Source organism: Lycorma delicatula, chromosome 1 (genome assembly GCF_047948215.1).
Source record: "Lycorma delicatula isolate Av1 chromosome 1, ASM4794821v1, whole genome shotgun sequence".
NCBI classification, from domain to species: Eukaryota; Metazoa; Arthropoda; class Insecta; order Hemiptera; family Fulgoridae; genus Lycorma; species Lycorma delicatula.
Window position 1 is genome coordinate 323,478,770 of NC_134455.1, and position 24,255 is coordinate 323,503,024.

The 24,255-nt window shown below is 28.5% G+C and overlaps 2 protein-coding genes across 3 annotated transcripts in view; one reads left to right on the forward strand and one right to left on the reverse strand.

Moving 5' to 3' along the window:
- The window catches only part of LOC142334200 (XK-related protein 6-like), a 35,998-nt gene extending 14,516 nt beyond the window's left edge, over positions 1 to 21,482 (reverse strand). For both annotated transcript variants that reach the window (XM_075382025.1, XM_075382024.1), the window contains exons 1-3: positions 21,041 to 21,482; positions 13,816 to 13,917; positions 11,291 to 11,505 (exon numbers count right to left, since the gene is read on the reverse strand). In XM_075382025.1, the coding sequence (XP_075238140.1) occupies positions 11,291 to 11,505; positions 13,816 to 13,917; positions 21,041 to 21,360 (637 nt within the window). In that variant the 5' untranslated portion in view covers positions 21,361 to 21,482. The remainder of the gene's footprint in view (positions 1 to 11,290; positions 11,506 to 13,815; positions 13,918 to 21,040) is intronic.
- A 337-nt stretch (positions 21,483 to 21,819) lies between these two features.
- The window catches only part of Fen1 (Flap structure-specific endonuclease 1), a 77,060-nt gene continuing 74,624 nt past the window's right edge, over positions 21,820 to 24,255 (forward strand). Inside the window, exon 1 of the mRNA XM_075382026.1 lies at positions 21,820 to 21,979. Coding sequence (XP_075238141.1) covers positions 21,829 to 21,979 — 151 coding nt within the window. The 5' untranslated portion in view covers positions 21,820 to 21,828. The remainder of the gene's footprint in view (positions 21,980 to 24,255) is intronic.

Consider the following 24,255-nt stretch of genomic DNA (forward strand, 5'->3'; position numbering starts at 1 on the left):
ATATACAGAGGTGGAAGGAGAACTTTATTAGGATCTTTTCACAGCACATTTTTGGTTCCAAGTTCTAATGAAGATCTTTTTGGCCAATCTTTTCTTATCCAATGATTTTTTCTGTCTCTGCCATCCCATTCACACAACAGACAAGCAAACTTTGTGTATTCTCCTTGATGTCCTAGGAGCATCGATATTATTTTGAGATCACTGCACGTAATCCACATACGATTGTCATATTTAATTTTATCAAGAAAGAATTCCAAATTATCATAACCCTCTTTTAAATGGACAGAATGTCCGACGGGTATTGATGGATACGTATTCTCATTGTGAAGAAGGACAACTTTGAGGCTACTTTTGGAGAAATCTATGTAAATTCTCCAATCAGTACTTTTGTACGAAATGTTAAGTCAAGTCAAAAATTCACATACATCAGTGCAGATGACTAATTCTCCTTCTTCTGAAAAATATGGAAGAAATACCTTTTCTGTGTACCTGAACCAGGAAAATAAGGTGCCAGCTGCTAGAAGGTTCTTCTCTTTAAGCCTCAAATCAAGCAATTCTGAATTTTCTTTGGTCAGATGTAAGTTTCAAACCAAATCATTTAGTTCAGACTGTGAATAAAGCTCTGGTGCACAGATATTTCTGGGTTTGTACTCCTCGATGTTACCTTCATTTAAATCACTTGTGAAACCATCTATTTCAGGTAAATTTTCTGGTGGGATTGGCACTGGTATGTCTGGACCATGAGGAACCACGCATAAAGTGGATAGCATATTTGGATAGACAATTCTTTCTTTATTCTTCAAATTGAAAATGTGAACACCAGTTGAACAAAAGTAATAATCATTGGTGTGATTTTGTGGCTCTCGCCCCACCCTTGGAACTCCAAATCTGAATACTTTTTGTTCACCCTTTGACCATCATTGAAGTCCTTCAACATATGTGTAGCAAATGTAGTGGGGTGCTCAAGTTTTGTCTTGATCTCCTACTTTCATTCCAAAATATGTGAGGTACTCTTGTCAAATGAAACTTATATTTCTTTTTTGCCTTTCTACCATTAATCATCACAAATGTAACAAAAAGAATCTGTAGAATTTTTACAGCCTCTTGAAGCCATTTTGAAAACAGAAAATTTGCTTTATGGCCTAAAAATATATTTTCCACCAACAAAATGCATTTCATCAAGGAGGATGGAAAATACTCAATTTACGCACGCTGATGGTTGAAACATTATTGATAATAGTTGCACGGTGTATGAGTGGCGCAGATAGCTGCCAATAAACATGTTAAATCTTAAGTCTTGTCAAAACCTGTTGGCCAAGTTGTCAACTCTACGTATTCACTGGGCAATGGAGAGCCAACTCTCCCACCGTCTCATCATCTTCAACCCAAAAACCCCTGGCCTCCTTTTAAGACCACTCAACCGTTTAGCTATAAGAATATAAATATATTAAAGAACTGATTATTTATTATAAAAAAAAGTTTTATGTCTATTTTATAGTATCACAATTTTGCAATTTTTTAACTTTTTACAAATTTTGAAATTTGCAATTTGTAAAAAATTCTGACATGATGGGAAAAAATGAAGGTAATTTTTGGATTCAACGCTAAAGAATACACAGTAATCAATTATCAAAAGTTAAAAAAACATTCCAAAATCCAAATTTTGCAGGCTTGTGTTACTGGGCTTGAATAATCCCGTGGAATTAGCATGGTATTAGATACACAGGTAAAAAATGGATCTTTATGGAAGTAAATAAATAAATCCTTAAAAAATTAAAATAAAGGTTTTTAAGAATATGGATGAAGTATCCAATCCAAGCCTTAATAAAAGAACCAAACATAGATCTTAAATCTCTTTTCACGACAACACAGGCAAAATATTAGTAGGTGATCAGTTTTGTAACTGCATTTGGTATAATCAATAATCTTAAAAATATAAATTACCTTAACAATTCAAGTACATACTTACTTCTGGAGTATGAGATGTTCCAAAACTGTAAGACTGCAGATTTTGGGATACCTACACTAACCCATCCTCTGTTTATGTAAGTTAGTTTCTACAGCTTATTAAGAACACAGAACCGAGTGAGAAGAATAACTTGAAAGTAATAAATAATCAATAGTTTACCTAACCAGTAATCTACCATTAATCAAACCTCCCTAGAGTAATTTACAAAATAGTAAAATTTCAATGAATAACAACCAAATTTGTTGCTAACTATGAATTGTTTTAGCAGAAAAATTCTTAATAAAATCTTCTTCCTGACATAGGGTATAACTTGATAAAAGGGCATTAGGGTATAACTTGCGGGCATTAGGTACCAAATGTGGAGTTCATGTTGCAACTTTTGTTGTGCTATGTAGGGTGATGAGTTATAAATTCAACTACAGCAGCTTAGAGATGAAACATCCCCACAGTTAGTAAAAAACAAAATATGTGTGCAAGCCAGTGGCCATAATTTTTATAGATTAGTCTGGTGCTCTGTTGATTGACTTCATATCACAAGAAACAATGGTATACAAGCCTATTCAAAAAGACTCTGAGATCTACACAATGCTATCCAAAACTGGCCACAGCGTTGGCTAACAAAGGACGTTGTGTTGTTCCAGAGTAATGTGCAACTATGTCACATATTCACTGAGAAAATTAAAAAAAGACAATATCCACCAAACTTAACTTCAAGTGATTTCTCCATCCATGTAACAAATTTAAGTTACTTTTGACCCGGTAATGATTCATGAGAGCTGGAAGATGTTGCCATCCTTCATAAGCTAAATGATTAAACGAATATATACCAAAGGTTTATGACAAAGTTATTTGAAGCTTACAAATCACTACCCTCAAATTTTGATCTTTTAATTTTTTATCTTCTGCCATTGGGAACACATAAATATGTACATTAGCTGAAAATAATCTATGCTGCAAGATAAATGTAAAAACTTAACTGTAATAGATTTATAGCAGGATTTACATTGAGGATAAACCACTTACAGTTGAAGAATTAAAAGTCTTGACTGAAATTATTTACATACATTATTGATATGTACCTTCCAGTTTAAACATAGTCAAGAGTAATCCTTAAAAATAATATGAAATTATTCGTCTTAGTGGCTTTGTTATTTATTTTTATTTCAAAACTATTTTTATCCTGTATTATTATTGCAATTTCCATTATTATTGTTAACATAAAAACCAGTTTTAAGTATTGTAACAGGTGCAGAATGGAGTAAAATAGCAACATGAATAGAATAATAACATGCTTTATGACTGGAAGTTCCATTATTTTCCCTTTCTTATATTTTGCAATTTCTCTCAATTCTATAAGTAAAATTATAAACTATAAAAAAAATAGAAAATTATACAACTATCATGCTTATAAATTAATTAATGGCCCAAAAAATTGTATAATCAGATGATTGGTTTTTCTTTAAAAAAATATATTATTTTTGACATAATAACCCATAATAATGGATTGAATTCAACCCCCTTAAACATTCACGTAAAGCGAGTATGACATATATAAAAGGACCTTTGGACACTGATTAAGTTCAAGACCCTCCTTGATGTTTTTAAATTGCTTTCATAACTGCAGTTGTAGTGTGGTTAGTAATTTCCTTTTCTTAATTCTTTTTAAAATCAATTTTTACATATTTTTATCATCATAAAATTTAAACATGTTATATATCAAAATTATAGGGCTTGCTATAGACATATTTTTACATTATTATTCCAGCAACAACTTATTTATGTATATGAAATAGATTAAGGCCGTTCCTACTAAATAAATAAACTTCAAACTGATCTTGAATTAGTTTCTTTGGAAGTTATACCAAAAATAATTCACAGTTTATGAGATTTCAAAGAAAATTTATTTGTACACCAAATCAAGTTTATAGTCCTTCAATATAATCCCCTCTTCCAATGTGTAATGCTTGCTTGCCAACAGTCTGGCAGCTTTTGGATTCCTGTCAGGAGACAATCTTTGTTGAAGAGTTGAATTTTCTGGGTCACATCAGCTGATATTCTTTCAAACTGCTAAAATGAATTCCTCGGAGTGGTTCTTTAGCTTTGGAAAGAGATCAAACTCTGGTGGCCTCAAATCAGGGCTGTGTGGTGGATGGCGAAGCGTTTCCCAAGCATAATCGCTGACAAATCAATGACAGAATTTGCAATATGTGGGCGTGCATTGTTATGTAAAATTGACATTTCTTGGGTTTGTGACCAAGCATTGCTTAGTGACATCAGTTAAGGTTTACAATCATAGATCCATATTTCACAGAAAGCAATTAGTCGATTCGAGAACTTGTAAGCAGTTTTTGTATATATAAAACATACAACTGAGAATGTAGGATGTAGTAGTTATGTTTACATTTCAAAATTAGTGCAGGGCAGAAAATAATTGGGAACTGCATCAAACTAGTCAAATTTCTAATAACTCAAAACATATTATAATTTAATATATTTTGATATAATGGAACATATGCCTGAAAAAAATGTGCCTTATTGATATACTCTTATTATTTTTGAGTATTATATTCACAGGGTTTTATTTTCTGCATTGTCAGTTGTTGTGATAAGTTTTCATGTGCAATTTCAGATTCATTTTCACTTTAAAAAAGACTGCCATATTTTCTCTATTACTCTTAATTCTTCTTCTTCTTAATGTGTATCTAAATATTTTCTAAATCATAATCAATTTCTTTTAGAAAATTCTTGTTTTAAAAAAATTATTAGTGATAAGATGTGAAAAATAAAACCAAGTGTGTATTAAGAAAAAATTAAGGGTGAAAAAAGAAAAAAAATTGTTAAATAACATAAAAACTGAACTATCTAAATGAAAATAATAAAACATCACTCTTCATCCATAATAGTAGTCATAAAAAACACAGGTAGTATTTACTGAACTTAAGTGAGATTAACTGTTTAAAATTTGATCTCTTTTTAATGATATAAGTGAAAATTACAGAGGCTATCTTGAAAGTAAAAAGTGTTGGATTAAAACAATTTTTAATTCTTTAGATGCAGCCAATCTAAACAGTGTAAATTGCTTACTGTAGCTGGATTCAATTACTAATGCTGTGTATCAGCATCATTTTATCTCTAAAATTCCCCAGCTGTAGTCTTATTTTTATATCTATCAATATTGTTTAAAAAGCTAATTTTGTAAAATGTGAACTTAAACACTTTTTTCTTTCCATAATACATCAAATATATGGTTATTAATAATGTTTATACCATTTTAAATTAAAAAATTTGCTACTGAAGAGTTTAGAAATCTTCATGAATTAGTTATGAAATTTAAAATAGGTATTTCATTGTTTCCTAATAACTATTTGTTTTCGGGATAATTCAAGTTTTCTTGATTGTAATTGAAATCTCAGATTATTTTTTATTTAAGTGTCCTAAGCCTATAGTAATATGTTAATTAACATAAATTTAATGTTTTCAGTAAATTGTTAAATAACAGGGTTGTATTTGAGTCTTTACTTTTTCCAGTATTTAGTTAGGATGAGTCAAAAGTTAAGCTTAAATTTAATACTATATCTGCATTATAAATAATATCATACAAACATAGTGTCCACCTTCATAAACCAGACAAACAAACTGTTTATGCATAATTCAATGCAATAGTTTAGCTTATGAGAAAGGGCTTTATTATGCTTCCATTATCAACTTTTTGATTACGTACAGATTACGTACAGCTAATATACATATTTATGTGTTTTCCAATGGCAGAAGAAAGCTGTTCATATTGCTTAAATTAAACACACAAAAATCTTGTAGTCCAACCAAATTCACTTAGAGAAAAAAAATTGTTACCAGTACTTTTATAAGTGGAAATGGTAAAGGGGCTTATATAAATGTAAAAAAAATAAATACGTGAGTGGGGATGGTGGAGGGTTGATTTGGGAGGTTGAAAAGGGGTGAAAAATAGTATTATTGTTATTTTTGGCAAAAGTTGATATAAAAAAAAAAATATCCAACAAAAAAGTTGTAGATCATGCAAAAGTCTACAACTTTTGTAGAGGTCACTTTTTAACGTAACCTAAAATTTTCAGGAGAAATGTGAAAAATCTTTTTTTTTTCATTTCTACAAAAATAATTTAATTTTGATGAAACCTGGTGAAAATATACCTTTCTGAGTCTTAAATAACCATAATATTTTTTAGATAAAAAAAATCAAGATGTTTCCAAGATATTCATTTTTTCCAGTGTGAATTACTTTCTTTTTTAAATTCTACTTAGAAAAATCATCGCATAGAGAGCTCTGCTGGTGTTCATTTTTTTGTTTCGACATAAACATTTTGGTAAAATAAAAAAATCTATAATCACAATTCAAAAACATACTTAAAAATGCAAATAAAAAACAAAAGAATGACTCTTGCAACAATGAATTTTTCAGTAATAGTTGATAATTTGTTTAAATTTGTTAAAACATTCAAAAACTGATTACACCATTCAATTGTATGGAAAAATACAAAAGAAACTGTTTCATTGTTTGACCTGAATCTTTATTTTTGTACAGTATTGCTAGAAACATCTAAGTCAAATAATTTTGTGTACGTAGGATCTAAACAAGAGAGGCGAGTGGGCGTGCAGATCCATTCCTCTCACTTTTTACAGAAAATGACTTCAGAAAAAACATTAAATTGCAACTGTTTCATCAATTCACTAGCATTGAAGCTTTACCAACTACTGAAAATGTAGTACATGTTACTGATGGTGGATTTCTTTTACACAAAGTTGTTTGGCAAAAAAATGATATGACTGAAGTGATCACCAGAAAATATTTGTCTTTTATATGCAATGATTACGCAGACAATAGCTGTATAATATTTTATGGTTATCCAGACAATGAGGCTGATAAAAACTCAACTGTGTCTTCAACAAAAACAGCTGAACGCTTAAGGTGAAAAATTTCTTCAAGTTTTTTTTTTTTAATATTGAGCCGCACACAAAAATAACATCTTTACAAGAAAAATTTTTGTCAAATGATAAAAATAAGAATGAATCAATAAAAGAGTTGTCAAAAGAATTTAAATTTGAATGATATACAATTAAACAAGCAGAAGAAGATGCAGATTCATTAATCATTAATAAAGCAATAGAAATTGTCGAAAAAAATAAGGTTATAAATGCAGTAACAGGAGTCGCCGAATATTAAAAAAACTATCATTGTTGTTAGCCAAGATATTTGATCTTTTGGTTCAATTAAATCAATTAAATTTGACTAATGCAACAATTTACTTTCTCAAGCCAGGTGCAGCCCAATGTAAGTGACTCAATGTATTCGTCAAATAGTTTTAAGCATGAAGATTATCGTTCTAGTGTTGGTGTTTTACAGTGTTTTACTGGCTGTGACATAACATCTGCTTTTGCAGGCAAAGGAAAAAAACAACATTGAATTCAGTGATTAAAACTCCCGAGTTAACAGAGTTGGTAAAGCTTTTTATCAGACTAATGCAGAGCCAAAAGTCAATGCTCGAAATGGTTGTAAAATAATTTCATCTATTTACAAATGGCGTTTATAGACCTAGAAAAGGCATTCGATAACGTAGACTGGAATAAAATGTTCAGCATTTAAAAAAAATTAGGGTTCAAATACAAAGATAGAAGAACAATTGCTAACATGTACAGGAACCAAACAGCAACAGTAATAATTGAAAACATAAGAAAGAAGCCGTAATAAGAAAGGGAGTCTGGTAAGGATGTTCCCTATCCCCGTTACTTTTTAATCTTTACATGGAACTAGCAGTTAATAATGTTAAAGAACAATTTAGATTTGGAGTAACAGTACAAGGTGAAAAGATAAAGATGCTACGATTTGCTGATGATATAGTAATTCTAGCCGCCGAGAGTAAAAAGGATTTAGAAGAAACAATGAATGGCATAGATGAAGTCCTACGTAAGAACTATCGCATGAAAATAAACCAGAACAAAACAAAAATAATGAAATGTATTAGAAATAACAAAGATGGACCACTGAATGTGAAAATAGGAGGAGAAAAGATTATGGAGGTAGAAGAATTTTGTTATTTGGGAAGTAGAATTACTAAAGATGGACGAAGCAGGAGCGATATAAAATGCCGAATAACACAAGCGAAATGAGCCTTCAGTCAGAAATATAATTTGTTTACATCAAAAATTAATTTAAATGTCAGGAAAAAATTTTTGAAAGTATATGTTGGAGTGTCGCTTTATATGGAAGTGAAGCTTGGACAATCGGAGTATCTGAGAAGAAAAGATTAGAAGCTTTTGAAATGTGGTGCTATAGGAGAATGTTAAAAATCAGATGGGTGGATAAAGTGACAAATGAAGAGGTACTGCGGCAAATAGATGAAGAAAGAAGCATTTGGAAAAAAAAAATAGTTAAAAAGAAGAGACAGACTTATAGGTCACATATTAAGGCATCCTGGAATAGACGCTTTAATATTGGAAGGACAGGTAGAAGGAAACAATTGTGTAGGCAGGCCACGTTTGGAATATGTAAAACAAATTGTTAGGGATGTAGGATGTAGGGGGTATACTGAAATGAAACGACTAGCACTAGATAGGGAATCTTAGAGAGCTGCATCAAACCAGTCAAATGACTGAAGACAAAAAAAAAATTACAAATGCACAAATGATAAATTATCTCTGGATGATTTGAAATTTTAGCGGGGATGGAAAGAAGTAATTGCGAATAATTCCAAAATACTCATCTCTCGCTTTGCGGAAGTCTCAGTCATAGCTGAAGGTTTATTAAAAAAAAACAATCTCTTGCAGCTGTGAAACCAGTTGTGAAGTTAATAGATGCAGGTGTTGAAAACATGGACTGCGATGTACAGATTTATATACAAAATGACATGGTTCGGACAATTGTTTGAATGTTGACAAAATTTCAGAAGATTTCAGTGATTCCGAAGACATTCCACATGAAATCAAGCAGGAAGTCTTTGCTTGAACCCAGAAAATCAATTACCTGAGGAATTTAGTGATATCGAAGAAACATTTGAAGATCAGGAAGAAACCCAGTCGACGATGAAGAATGATGATCCAGACAATGAAGATCAAGTTAAAAAGTTGCCAAAAAGACCAAGATTGGCTTACTATTATTTAATTGTAAATATTCATTGTAAAAATTTTGAAAAATATAATAATTTTGAAAGCAAAGACTGGAATTTTAAATAATTTAATTAAAAAATCATTTATACATCTTTGAATTCATCAAAATTTAAATAAAAAATAAGTACACTAATTAATTCCACAACAAACAAATTAAAAAAAATTATTATTTTTTTATTTATATGAAGCTTGATTATTTAAATTAAATGTTTATAGCAATACTGCACAAAAAACAGTTTCTTTTGTATTTTTTCCGTACAATTGAATGGTGTAATCAGTTTTTGAATTTTTTTTTTAATTTAAACAAATTTTGTACAATTACTGAAAAATTCATTGTTGTAAGAGTGATTTTTTGTTTTTGCATTTTTAAGCATGCTTTTGAATTGTAATTATAGATTTTTTTATTGTACCAAAACAAAAAAAAAAAGACCACTGGCAGAACTCTGTATGATGATTTTTCTACGTATAATTTAAAAAAAAAAGAAAGTGTTTCGTACCGGAAAAAATGAACATCTTGGAAACTTCTAGATTTTTTATCTAAAAAAATTGTGGTTATTTAAGACACAGAAAGGTATACTTTCACCAAGTTTCATCAAAATAAAATTATTATTGCAGAAATGAAAAATAAAAAACGAAAAAAAGAAGATTTTTCAAATTTTTTTAGGAAATTTTGGGGTTATGACAAAAAGTGACCTCTACAAAAGTTGTAGATTCTTGCATGATCTAAAATGCTTGTATTGGATACTTTTTTTGACATCAACTTTTTCTGGTAATCACAATAATACCATTTTTCACCCCTTTTCACCCCCCCCCCCTAAATCAATCCTCCACCTCCACAGCTTATGCATTTATTGTTTTTATGTTTATTATAAGCCCCTTTACCATTTTCACTTATAAAAGCCCAGGTAACAATTTTTTTCCCCTCTTAATGAGTTATTTCGATCGGTATATGTTGAGATGTCCTTCCACAAAAAACATATGATCTTTTTTATTTCAAGATTTTTTCAAAGTTTAAAAATAATTCCAATATGTTTAATAAAATTAAAAATTCTGCTCAAAAAACAACATGAAAAAAATTGTTACTTGAGCAAAATTAATGTAAATAACAGACTCTGCATCATTATAATGCCTATATTATAATGCCTACACATATTTTATAAATGTCTTCATAATAAAACGTGAATCATGACAATTTGGAAACAAGCTGATTTTTAAGATCCAAAATGAAGTTATATCGTTACTCTTTAAGTCATTATGCTTTACATAAATTTTTTATCCGAATAGTGTACTACTATTAACATAAGATTATCTTAATATTTTTTGATTTAAACAACCCATTAATATTTCACTTTGTACTACTGTATCAGTTAATTTTTTCTTACCACATACCAGCAGTATTAAGTTAATAACATATACATGGGAAGTGTATCATAAACCATGGCTGAAATATTTATTCAATCTTTTAACACTAAATATTTAAATATTACACTCCCTAAAAATGTCAAAATCATCCTCATGCTTGTAATAAGTTATAAAAGTTATATTTTTTATTTATTTGGTTTTGACTTATTTGAATTTTTTGGAAGTAATAATAACCAATTCTATTAGGGATTATATTATGACACTACCCAGATGAAACCAGCTAAAATATTTATTTAAAATTGTTGAATTTTAAGTTGTCTCATGAATTAACTTTTATAAGAAACTAGAAAAAAAGCCGGCCTATGGCGCGCTGCAAAAATGTTATATGGTATAAGTTTCATTACACATGATTTTGTTACATTTTTTGCTAACTGTAGCTATATAACATTCATGAATTTAGCGTACTAACAGCAACAGAAATGAAAACCTTCAAAATCCTGAACATTTTTAGTTGATTCTTGAGTTGTGATTTTTAACACAGCTCTAACCTCAATGTTTTCTTTTTTATCCTCAAAACACAAATATAATTTTAGATAAATTGTTCATATAAAGAAGTATATTCATACGAACAAATGGATCGTTTGTGCACTGCCCACAGCTGCCCAGAGCACCACGTGGTCTGTCTGCACCAATAACAGCTAAAATAAAAGTATGCACATAAACATCAAACAAACAAACCCACGCACCATTATTTTTTATGGGAAAGAAAAATAAAATTAATATAAAAATTGATATTTAAAAAATATAAAATAAAATACTTACACTGAAAGGTAGATCCTTTTCCTCTATCCACAAGAACAATGGCAACTTGCAATATTTGTTGAGGTGCAGCTTCTAGAAAACATTCAAATACTCTCAATAACGCTACATCAGAGTCTTCTTTTAGCATTAAATCATAGTATTTTCGCTGTCCTACCCTATCTTTTTGTTGTTCTGCACGACGAGATCTGAGTGCATAATCAAGAGAGTCACAATACCTATGACAAGCATCAATTATTTATAAAAAAATATCCATTTAGTTTGTAAAGATACATTAAAAACTGTACTTGGAATATAAAATGGCCAGTTTCTAAAAAGGATCTTTAGCACAAAAGTTGCAGGACTGCAAAAAAAATAAATAGGCTAGTTCAATAAAATTTAATTGCACACGTGTAAAATACAGTAAGTCTTTTTATTTCAATAATTTTTTCTAAAAATTTCTTATGATTTAAATATAGGTAAAATAAGTTTTTTAAACAAATTAATTCTTTATAATAGTTAAAAATAATAATAATAAACATCATAAATGTAATATGAAGATTAAAATTGTCAATTTAAAAAAATTGTTACATTATGACACAGAATCTATATATTCCAAGTTTGTAAATAAATAAATGAAGTTATGTATAATTACAGAATCATGCAAATCTAAAATAAAACTCCTTTAAATCAAATACCTCAATACACGGCAAGATTATTTTATTATTTAAACTAAGATTTATTATAGAATATTATATATTATATTTTAAATTATTTTATTTTAAAATATAATAATAATATTATAAAAGTATTATTATATTTTAAAAATATTTTGTTATTTTTTATCTATAAATCATAGATAAACAAAATATTATGGCAATATGTATAAATAAAAAACCATAATCAATTCTGTTCTCTCAGAAAGACATCCATTAGAAAAAAGAAAGATGGAACATATATCCTTTAGAAAATTCGTAATTTAATTACAAACAATTGAGACAAGCAGAAAGCCCACCTATAAGTATGAAGCTGATACTACTACAATGTACTATGGAGGATATTTGTACACAAGGTAGAGAAGTTATCATAATGTTGTAATCATGAAAGGCATGAAAAGCATCGACTCATGATCATGAAGAAATTCCCATCGGGTAAAAGGTTGCTTGGCAGTTATATGAAGTAGTCATTGCGTAGGGGAAATCTCCAAGAGTATACTCTCCTATGTACATCATATTCTGATTTATCAAGCTTTACAAACTCAAATCTTCATTTTTAACTTTTTCTTTAAAATACTTCTGAGAAAATTCAAAAGGTATGACTACATGGCAGTTGAAAAACTCATATTCAAAATTACATTAATTGCTTTCAACAAAAAAAAAAATATTATAATTTTTTTATACTGAATAACTTTTTTTCAGTGCAAATTTCTCTTTAAAATATATCCTCAGAGAAAAAAATTTGAACCCAATTTTTTCGAATTGTAAAGGAGATGATCTGAGAAGAATTTTATAGCCTCAGGTTTATTCGGTAACAATAAATGCAAATGGTAACATAAATATATTCATTTGATTAAAACCATTTTTTAGGCAAATATGAAAAAATAAGTGACATTTGGGAATATTTAATCGTAATTATGATTTATAAAAATAAAACAAATCTTAATATTAATATATATATATATATATATATATATATATATATATATATATATATATACATAATGCAATAGTAGCATTATATACTACTATTGTATATATTTTACATATAAATATATATATATATTATAATAGCAAATTATTAATATGTAATTTTAATTTTAATATTACAGTAATGAAACATACATTACACCATGTACCATAATTTATTTTAGTATTTTTAATTTTTAATATGCAATTTAATTAAATAATTCAACCATTACTGAAAATGTGAGATCCTGCGAAGGTACTTTCATGATAAAATTAAGTTAAGATAAATCTCAACTCAATATTCTGCATAGGTGGTTTATATTATAGAATTAGAACATGATTCAACAGTATAAAGTAATAATATGAATTGTAAAATGATCAATTTCAGTAAAATAAAGATATATATTAGCCCATCGAGCTGGTCTAGTGGTTAATTTGTCACAAATCAGTTGTTTAGCAGCTGATTTTCAAAGTCAAGGATTCAATTTCTAGTAAAAGTTGTTGCTTTTTATACAAATTTGAATACTAGACAGCAGATACCAGTGTACTTTGGTAGTTGGGTTCAACTACATCTCAGAAATGGTCAGCCTGAGTTGTACAAGATTGTAGCTCATTTACATGTCACACATATCATCCTCATCTCACTGGGTCGTGGGGGGGTTGCTTATTGTTTGCTAGTAGAACAGATTACAATGTTCACATTAGTAAAATAAAATATATATATTTACTATATATGTATGTATAGTTTACCCATATTACAGGAAGCTGCTGATCTGAAAAATCAAACAGCAAAACCCAAAAAATAATAAAATAGGCAATACAGTCAAACAATGTTTAAATAAATTTCATACAATTAAAACCAACCTCATAATTGGTGCTAACTGGAAGAGAAGTACAAATATTCTAATAGTCCATTTCTTAACAGCCATTTTAGAAATAGATACTTCATCAGGATCAAGCATGTACCTGAAACAATTTAATTTTGCATAAAAATGGTACACACAAATGGACAAAATAAATAATTTACTGATCAGAAATATAAAGTTTTTAAACTATGAAAACACATAACCCACATATATAAATACGTGGAAATATGCTTTCAGAAAATATTTACACTTTTTAAAACAAATGTTTTAAAAAAATAATGAGATTAAAGAAATTATCATCTCCTAAGAAGAAAAATCCAATATCTACTACTAAAATTTACATGCTCACATATACAATTATGAATGTATAGTTCTGATACATTTTTAAACATACTTTTTTGCAATGGTAAAACTAATAAATTTAAATAACCAATGCTAGATGAGTTTTGGAGATAAAAGTAAAAAGTGCTAGTCCAATTTATTAAAAATCGACAATGTAATTTATAAATGAATTTAATTTTTGTAATCATAAGACATATACAAAACTTATAAATCTAAAATAAATGAATGAATGACACTAGTCAGTGCTGCCTTGTTACACAATCCAGTTCCAGCTGAAGTTATTGCTGTTATATTTCTTAAAGTAGGAAGTTTAGGTGTATTAGGGTATGGTAAAAATGTATACAAGTTTAGAAAAGAATATGCTCATTAAGTAGATTAGTATTATTTTTTGTTTGTTTATGTAGTCACTTATTTTGCTTAATTTAGTCACAATCGCAATTAAAATGTAGACACTTATTACTTATACATAAAATATCTAGTATCATTAATGTTGTTATATATTTATGATTTATTTCTTTGAGTTATTTGCAAATACTATGTTACTACGGATTGCCTTTATTTGCATAGTATATCAGTTTGATGATGTATCCTGTTTGAACAGTACAAAAACTTTTACACTACATCAAAGCAATTATTTATATTTATTTACATTATATATTATTACTAGTAACCCCATCGCAGCCTTGTCCATGTTATCTGCATTTCCTGTCATGGTCAATTTTTTTTTTATTTACATTTTTTTAATCAAGTAACTGGAGGCAGGCTGCACCTGCCTCCAGTTACTTATACTATTTATATATTTTTCGAGTAATGGTTTAGTTTATTTAACTTTTTTCTGAAAGCTACAGAATATCCAGCTCTTTAACATATGCAGGTTCTTTAATGTTCGCTTGTCTGTAATGAAGCTTTGTTTTAACCTGTGAAGGAGTGAATCAATGAACATATTATGATTATTACAGTTTTTGTGAAGAGATGATATAACAAATACTTGATGAAACATATTTTTGAACAGATCCAGAATATACTAAAAAATAAATAGTGAATAACTACAAATAGTGACAAAAATTTTTTTTTACATACATAAAGTTTCGTAATTTTTTTTCTCCAATTTATCAATAAAATTTTATCATTTTATATAATCTATACTACCAACATTCATGGGCAACAAAACCACTACTAATTAAAAAATCTAAAGTAACAACATTCCAATACAAATTCTTAACAAATACAAATGTTTACGTACAAGTTTTTTTAAACATCTTCTCCACTGATATCTGATTTCTTTCATTATATTCAATAAGATTATTGAACATTTTACACAGTACCATCGTCTGATATTACATATGGAAAGCAAAAGCTTAAAAGTACGATACAAAGACATACATATGTTAAATACATAAAACCAATAGAAATAAAATACATAAAGATCAAGAGCAACAATAGGGAGTGTAAACATGTATCAGTAATAAATAAATTTAACAGTAAAATTCTATATATTGATCTTTGTAATGTACATTTAAGCTTTTGTATTTTGCATATAACATCTGAGGAAGGTAATATGTACTAAAACGTTGTCATTTTTTAAATCAATTTTGTGAAAATAAAGAAAACATATTCTGTTTTAATTTTCTTTTTGGTATTATGGATTTTCACCAAGTAAAGGCTTCATCCTTTGATTATTTAAAATCTGCCATGTTAATAGTAATAACAAGCTCAAAGAAAACAAAACATTAAACTTTTTTAGAACTAAGGGCTCATTGATCTACAATCCAAATGATTTACTTAATAAATAATTTAATTTTTATTCTGTTCAAAACAAACAACAAAAACTATGTGATAAAGAGATAAACAAACAAAACATGCTATTGGTTGCTAGGCCATCTTTGATAAATGATATACACTAAAAAGCAAGGAGTACCTAAAGTGATTATTTTTTTGTGTGTACTGGGCAAGTAGTTTAGGATCTTTTTTCTTTGAAGTTAATATAAATAATAATCACGTCTAATAAGTGCCTGAACATGATCAGATGCAGAAATTCCAAATGTTTTCAGCAAAATCAGATTTCCCATGGTGCTGTTGCATTCAAAAACTGCTCTAATATAAATTTCGCTAGCCATTTTGGACACCATGGCTACATGAACACTAGGGTTTCGGGTTACCAAATTCAAATGGGCTTATTTTTTGTTAAAAAAAAAGCCCATTCTTTTTTTTGTTTAATGAAAATACATCTTAAGCAACATATCACAGAGGCACCCATGCATAGATTAATAGGGATGTAATGTTCATACAAAATTTTCAATAATTTTTCTTTTAGCGTTAAGCAATCCATTATTAATAAATAAGGATCTAAATGTACTTCTACAACAGCCACCACGTAATGGTGAGTTTGGGTGATGAGCCTTCACGTCACTGCTATACTATTGTTCTCTGAAGCATTGGCACAATATGATTAGTCATCTCTTAGTAGCAAAAATATGATGCAACTTACGTAGGGTAGTAATCATTACCAATTGTAGCTTGCTGTTACTTGGTGATGACTGTACACTGTAATGCCATTTCAAGATTATAAATTTTTAAGCATTTAAAGAAAAAGTTGTATAAATATTTAAACTGCATATGTGCTTATATTTCCAAACTTTTGAGGCACTGTGCGAAATTACAAACTAACAGATGATTAAAGCCAGAGCAAATAATATGCCTTTAAATCAATTTTAAAGGTATATGTTTATTTAACATACAAACAAGATTTAAAAATATTGATCAATATTCTTTTCTTGAATCTTCAAAAATGCCTGCTCTGTAAAAATTCAATAAACATACAAAAAAAAATTCTACTGACAAGACATCAATTGTTATTTTTAAAATTAGTATTTTACTTGATTATACATGTATAATAAATTTAAGTGTTTAAATGTAATTTTTGTTAAAAACTAAAAATTTTTATTTTTTAAAATAAGAGAATTATTTTAAAAGGTTTTTTTTTTTTAAAATAACTAATCAAAGTTGTTCATTTGTAGTCAAGAATCTCTGTTTAATAAGGCAGTCAAATTTACTTGACGATGAAAACACAATAACTGAAATATCAAATCAAATTAAGAATGACATTTAAATGTTGAGAATGACTTGAAAATCAATGTATTCATTTAATTATTAGAAATGATATTACAACTAGAAAAAGTAGAGGAATAATAACAATAGTCTTTTACAGAATTTGCTGGGAATATTTAGAAGAAATACTATGCAGTGTATTAATAGTGAAGAAACATTTTATTAGATTTTTTTGTCATTTAACTGGTTTGCCTTTTTTCGTTCTCAGCGTAATAATATAGTTTAAAAAATTATTTTTTTTTTGTCTTCAGTCATTTGACTGGTTTGATGCAGCTCTCCAAGATTCCCTATCTAGTGCTAGTCGTTTCATTTCAGTATACCCTCTACATCCTACATCTCTAACAATTTGTTTTACATATTCCAAAAGTGGCCTGCCTACACAATTTTTTCCTTCTACCTGTCCTTCCAATATTAAAGCGACTATTCCAGGATGCCTTAGTATGTGGCCTATAAGTCTGTCTCTTCTTTTAACTATATTTTTCCAAATGCTTCTTTCTTCATCTATTTGCCACAATACCTCTTCATTTGTCACTTTATCCACCCATCTGATTTTTAACATTCTCATATAGCACCACATTTCAAAAGCTTCTAATCTTTTCTTCTCAGGTACTCCAATAGTCCAAGTTTCACTTCAATGTAAAGCCACGTTTGAAACATACACTTTCAAAAATGTTTTCCTGATGTTTAAATTAATTATTGATGTAAGCAAATTATATTTGTGACTAAAAGCTTGTTTCTCCTGTGCTATTTGGCATTTTATATCACTCCTGTTTCGTCCATCTTTAGTAATTCTACTTCCCAAATAACAAAATTCTTCTACCTCCATAGTCTTTTCTCATCCTATTTTTATATTCCATGGTCCATCTACTTTATTTCTACTACATTTCATTACTTTTATATTGTTCTTGTGGTAGTTCTTGCGTAGGACTTCATCCATGTCCTTCACTGTTTCTTGTAATTTTTTTTTACTCTCAGCTAGAATTACTATACCATCAGCAAATCGTAGCATCTTTACCTTTTCACCTTGCACTGTTACTCTGGATCCAAACTGTTCTTTAAAAACATTAACTGCTAGTTCTATGTAAAGATTAAAAAGTAATGGTGATAGGGAATATCCTTGTCCGATTCCATTTTTTATTACTGCTAATTTCTTATGCTTTTCAATTATTAATGTTGCAGTTTGGTTCCTATAAATGTTAGCAATTGTTCTTCTTTCTCTATATTTGAACCCTAATTTTTTAAAATGCTGAACATTTAATTCCAGTGTACGTAATCAAATGTCTTTTCTAAGTCTATAAATGCCATCTATGTTGGTTTGTTTTTCTTTAATCTTCCTTCTACTATTAATTTGAGCACTAAAACTGCTTTCCTTGTCCCTTTACTTTTCCTGAAACCAAATTGGCCTTTTGCTAACACTTCTTCCACTCTCTTCCCAAATCTTCTGTACAGAATTCTAGTTAACATTTTTGATGCAAGAGTAGTTAAGCATGGATAATATTAGATAAACAAATTTTAAGGTATGATGTACAGAATTCTTTAAGACATGCTGAGAATCTCTGAACAAATGATACTTGTCAGGACGATTGTTGACAAAGTGGCTTTTTGAAAAGGGATGTTGATGAAAACAAAATTAAAGTATAGGTTTCAGAAAAAATTGTAACTGAAAAATGGATGTATTTCTTCATTATCCAGCTAATATTATTCCTCAAATACAAACATCTTGTAAATTATGGAATATGAACTTCCTCCAAAATTAACAAACTATGATTGAAAAAAGGTTCAATTAAATTTAGATGTAAAATGCATATAGAGTACAAAATATAATTGGAACAAATCCTTTTGAAGAATTTAAAAAAAATTTGTTTAAAAATAATCAATTTAAAAAAAAAATTACTTAAGTAAAAAATATGAATTAAGCACGAATTGGACTTTTTGTACAATTTTTTTTAGGTCTACTTGAAGAAATAAATTGTAAATTAGTAATAATTAACTAACATGAAAAGATATTTTTTATTTTACAGTTCAAAGTTATTGTAGCTTTTGTTTATTATACTTTCCATTCCCAAAAAAATGAAAAATATATGTGTTATTGTGGGAGTGTAACTATGTACAATGTTAAAATCAAAACCTGATAAGTTTAACATAACAAAATGTTTTAACAGAAAGTAAAATAAAACTGGGAATTCAAGAATGTAATATATATATATATATCCTGTAATATATATATCATTTTTGTCAACAATAAGTGCATAATACTGCTAGGAACTGAGAAGGGAGGAGAAAGGGAACAGTATGGAAAAAGCAAATACAAAAGACCTATATACATGACCTGCTTCAGTGTGTTTACAATACTGATATTAATAAAAAAAATTCAATATCAACAAAAAAAAAACCAATGATTTACTGACCTGAGAGGTCTATAAAAACATAATTTTAAGCTAATATACTGGTACCTATCACTCTGCCAAACCTCATCTTTCCCTTCTCACCAAAACATATATATATATATATATATATATATCATTTATTTTTGGAAAAATTTCCTTCAAAGGATTGAAGGAAAAAACCAGAAGCAAAAACAACATTCCTATGTTTTTTTTGCTTCTGGTTCATTTACTACAAACATGTACAATCTTTGATTGAATTTAAAACCACTCCAAGAAAAATTAAATGAGGTACATAACTTAAACATGTTTTTTAATCACCTTTTTCAGTTTTTCATCCTCTCACATAATTCATTTATTTACTCTTACCATAATGTAATTGTCATCTGTTTTCTTTTGTATGAAAAATGAATTTTATAGTGTATGAAAAAATGCCAAGTGTGACTAGGTTTTGAACCCAGAACCTTCTGAATGAAAGACAGAGATGCTACCATTTACCAGTGAGGTCAGCAATAATAATAATAATAATAGCAATAATAATTATAATATCAGCATACACTAAAATGTAAAAAATTATTTTAACATCTTTAACACTCTTACCACTTCGTTTTAACATTAAATCAGAAAACAAATGATTTTCTCTTAAACAACAGTTCCAACTTAAGATGATTCCAATGAAGTCCAGTTAATTATAATCAATAATATTAGCTCACACTATGGTCAAATTTTGCTACTTTTTTCATAAGCCAATATATACTATATCTTTCCAAAAAAACTATCCAATCTATTGTACATCTTCCTGAATTCTATGATAATGTATATTTCTCAGGTTCATTCCTAATGCATTTGTTACTATGTATCATCCGACCAACTACACATTTATGCTTCTTTATATGTCTTCAAGCTGAATACAAAAAAATGTTACCAAAAAACCATTAATTTCTTAATAATTCTGTAAAATATCATACATCTAGTAAAAAATGTTATGTCGAAATATGAGAACATAATATGTACATTCAATCACTGTCAATATTTAAAAATAGAATGAAACTGCTGTCTATATGTAATAAATAATAAGAAATATTTTATGTAGGTTTTATTTCAAACAATTATTTAATGGAAGTAGTAAAAATAAACTTTATAAATGGAAACATCCAAGAATTAAAGGAAATTCATTCAATAACTAATATAAATACAAATACTTAATATCAAATTGTTGAAATGAATAAAAAAACAATCCAAAAATGGTAAAATGGAAAACTACTAATTGTTTTTCAACCATCTCTAACCCCACACGTAATTCTGAATTGATCTTTCATAAAAAGAGCATGTAGAACAGAATCTTGACAGTCTTTACCTGCAATAAAGAAGTTCAACTCACATACTTACATTCTAATACTTATTCCAGTGTTGACAAACGCAGGAAAAAGTATAAACACAACAGTTAACAGGAAGTACACAGTTTGCTGGTGTCTATAATAACGATAAGCTAAGTTAATGTCTAATGCTACATCTACAATATGACTTAGTATTGACACTAATAGCACAAAAATATCCCAATTGGTGACTCGTAACAATGTCTGTGTTTTTTCTGGTTCATCATCACCAGACATTTCATTAAATTCATTTTCTTGAATAACATTTTCTTTCTCAGTATCTCCATGATTGTAGTTCGTGTCACTTTTTATATCTTTATATTCTAGGTCCATTATAAACAAAAGTTCTTACTTCTGGGTGAAGTGAAAAAGATACATTTAAAAGAAGAAATTCTTTAATTAATACCAGAGGAAACACAACTGTCAAAAAAGTAACCCCACATCTGCCATGTTTACATCGGCATTTTAACAGCAGCATAGAATCAGCTGAAAATCAGTTTTCGGATTCTATTGGTTAAAAATGAAGTTTCCGAATTAACAATTATTAGAAACATTTGGCATTCGTATTACATTTAAAATAAAACTATACTAAATGAAAGTTTTTTGATTAAAAGGTATGAGAAAATATGATTTCTACATAGCTATTTCATTAAAAAAAAAAAAAAAAACACTTACGATAATATTTTAGGAAAAAAATATTAAAATATCAGAAAATAAACAAAGTTGTGTTTCCTTATTTTATTTCGTGTTTCAGTGGAACAATATTTTTGTGAATACGTTGGTTAGGTTTGCGAACAGCTGATGTACACCGGCTATCTTACCGCCAATTTCTGTGCTTTTGTTAATTTGGTTGGGTTCTGGTGTATCAGGATGGGAATTTTGGGATTGTCAAAGTTAATCGCTGATATTGCGCCAACGGCTGTTAATAACAGCGAAATAAAGAATTATTTTGGTAATCTTTAATTTGTTTTCTGTTTATTTTGTAATTAATTTATGGTTGTCTAGTTTTACGAAGTCTAATGTTACGATTATGTAAATAGTCAAAAGTTAATGGAATCGCGTATTTCTTTTGTTTGTGGAGTTATTTTGATGGTTTTTTAAGGATGGATATGGATTTGAGGATAATTTGTTACTGAGGACAAAAGAAAATTATGAAGCCTGTCCCAGAAGAACAACACCTGCTCACTTGAGACTAATGGCTAGCTTATTATAAACAAACATAGCTATATTGAATTTTTAAGTGGATTGTGTAATATGACTTCATGTATGTTCGTTTATTCTATTTTTGCAAGTAATTGTCATATTTTTTAATGCATTTAGGTTCATTAATGGGAAAAACAATTAATGAATGAGTAAAATCAATTTGAACTCATTAAAATATTGAAATTTAATTTATAACCTTATACTTGCTTATAAGTCTCAAAGAATATATTCTTAATTCTTTCTCTCTCTCTCATTATGTGACATTTTCAATATATCTTAATTAGGACCTAAATTATTCATTATAATTGAAATTATTCATTGGAATCAAGTTATATCCCTTTAAGTTTCATGCTATCCTCACCAAAAATTCTCTCGTTCAACACTGCACAAATGTAATTTCCATTATTTTAAGACTAAATAATTTGGTAACTTTGTTAGATTCACTTTACGACTAAATTAAGTTAGGTTAAGTGCAATATCCATTATTTATGGAGTAAATAAATTTAGTTGAGTTAGTTTAGGTAACTACCCACCAGTTTGGTCTAGTGGTGAACGCATCTTTGCAAATAAACTGATTTGGAAGTTGTGAGTTCCAGCATTCAAACCCTAATGAAGTCAATTATTTTTAAATGGATTTGAATATTAGATTGTGGATACTACTGGTGTTCTTTGGTGGTTGGGTTTCAATTAACCACACTTCTCAGGAATGGTCGAACTGAGACTACAAGACTACACTTAATTTACTTACACTCATACATATCCTCATTCATTCTCTGAAGTATTATCTGAGAGGTAATTACCAGAGGCTAAACAGGAAAAGAAAAAAAAAGTTTAGATAACTATTTATTCCGTGTTCTGAACTTCGTACAATAACAATATAAACTAACCAAACATAACATAATGCTCGCTTCACCTGCTAACCTTGTTTAATTGAATTGAATTTATTGAGGTAAAACTTACATATGATGATGATTTGCATAATACACAATACTATAATAGTTACACATAAGTACCACTAATATTTGTCTGCAGACCTGTTTGCTAAAATTATAATGTTTATATGATAATAAAGTAATTACAATACTTAAACTAAATATACACTATGGTAGTATACACTGTGTTCATTTTTCTAGCTTGTAGATTAGATTACCTATTTATCATTATATTTAGTTAGAAATTCTTTAGTCTCCAATCCATTCAGGTTACATTAACCTTAAGCATTAAATTGGCCAGTTGATAGGCCAATTCCCTAATTGCATTCAATAATCATTTATTTATCTGATAATGTATATTACACTTGTACAATGTTGAATTATAAAGTTTTCATGACTGTACTTTGTAACTTATGAAGAACATAACTCGGGCGAATGTCTTCTGACGAATAATTTCAGTTTTAACGAATAACTCAAGTCCTAAATAAGGTATATTATAAATTTAATCAAAATCAGAGATGAGTCCCAAATTGTATATTATTACCCTCACAGAATAATATAGAACTAACTAAACTTGTTATAATTGAAAACAAAAGTTAATACTGAAAAGTATAATAAAATACCATAAATGTGTTAGTTAATATTTTAGTTTAATAGTGTAATTAAAAAAGCAAATGGCAACTTCTCTGCCACAGCTTAAATTTTCTTATATCTCTAGGTTAGTGTAATAAAATACACACCCTATAAATAAGATATGTTACATAATGATCGTACAATCTTTCATCTCTAAATAATAACTTGTTCAGTTTTGTCCTTTATGTAGGTTTTCTCAATGCTTATTTTATTGCAAACATTTGTATTGCACAACTATTACATATAGTGTGCATTACATATTACAACTGTTATTCGTTATAGTGTGGCCATATAGTTTTGATGGATCCATTTTGGTATTGGTTGCCTTAATCCAAGCCATATTGTTTTCTGTCTGTTAACTTTACATATTTTGATCATAATTTTTTCTTAATTTCATTTAGTTTCATAATGAAGTCTTGAACTGAATTGTACAATTCACAACTTTTGTTGAGTTTTTCTT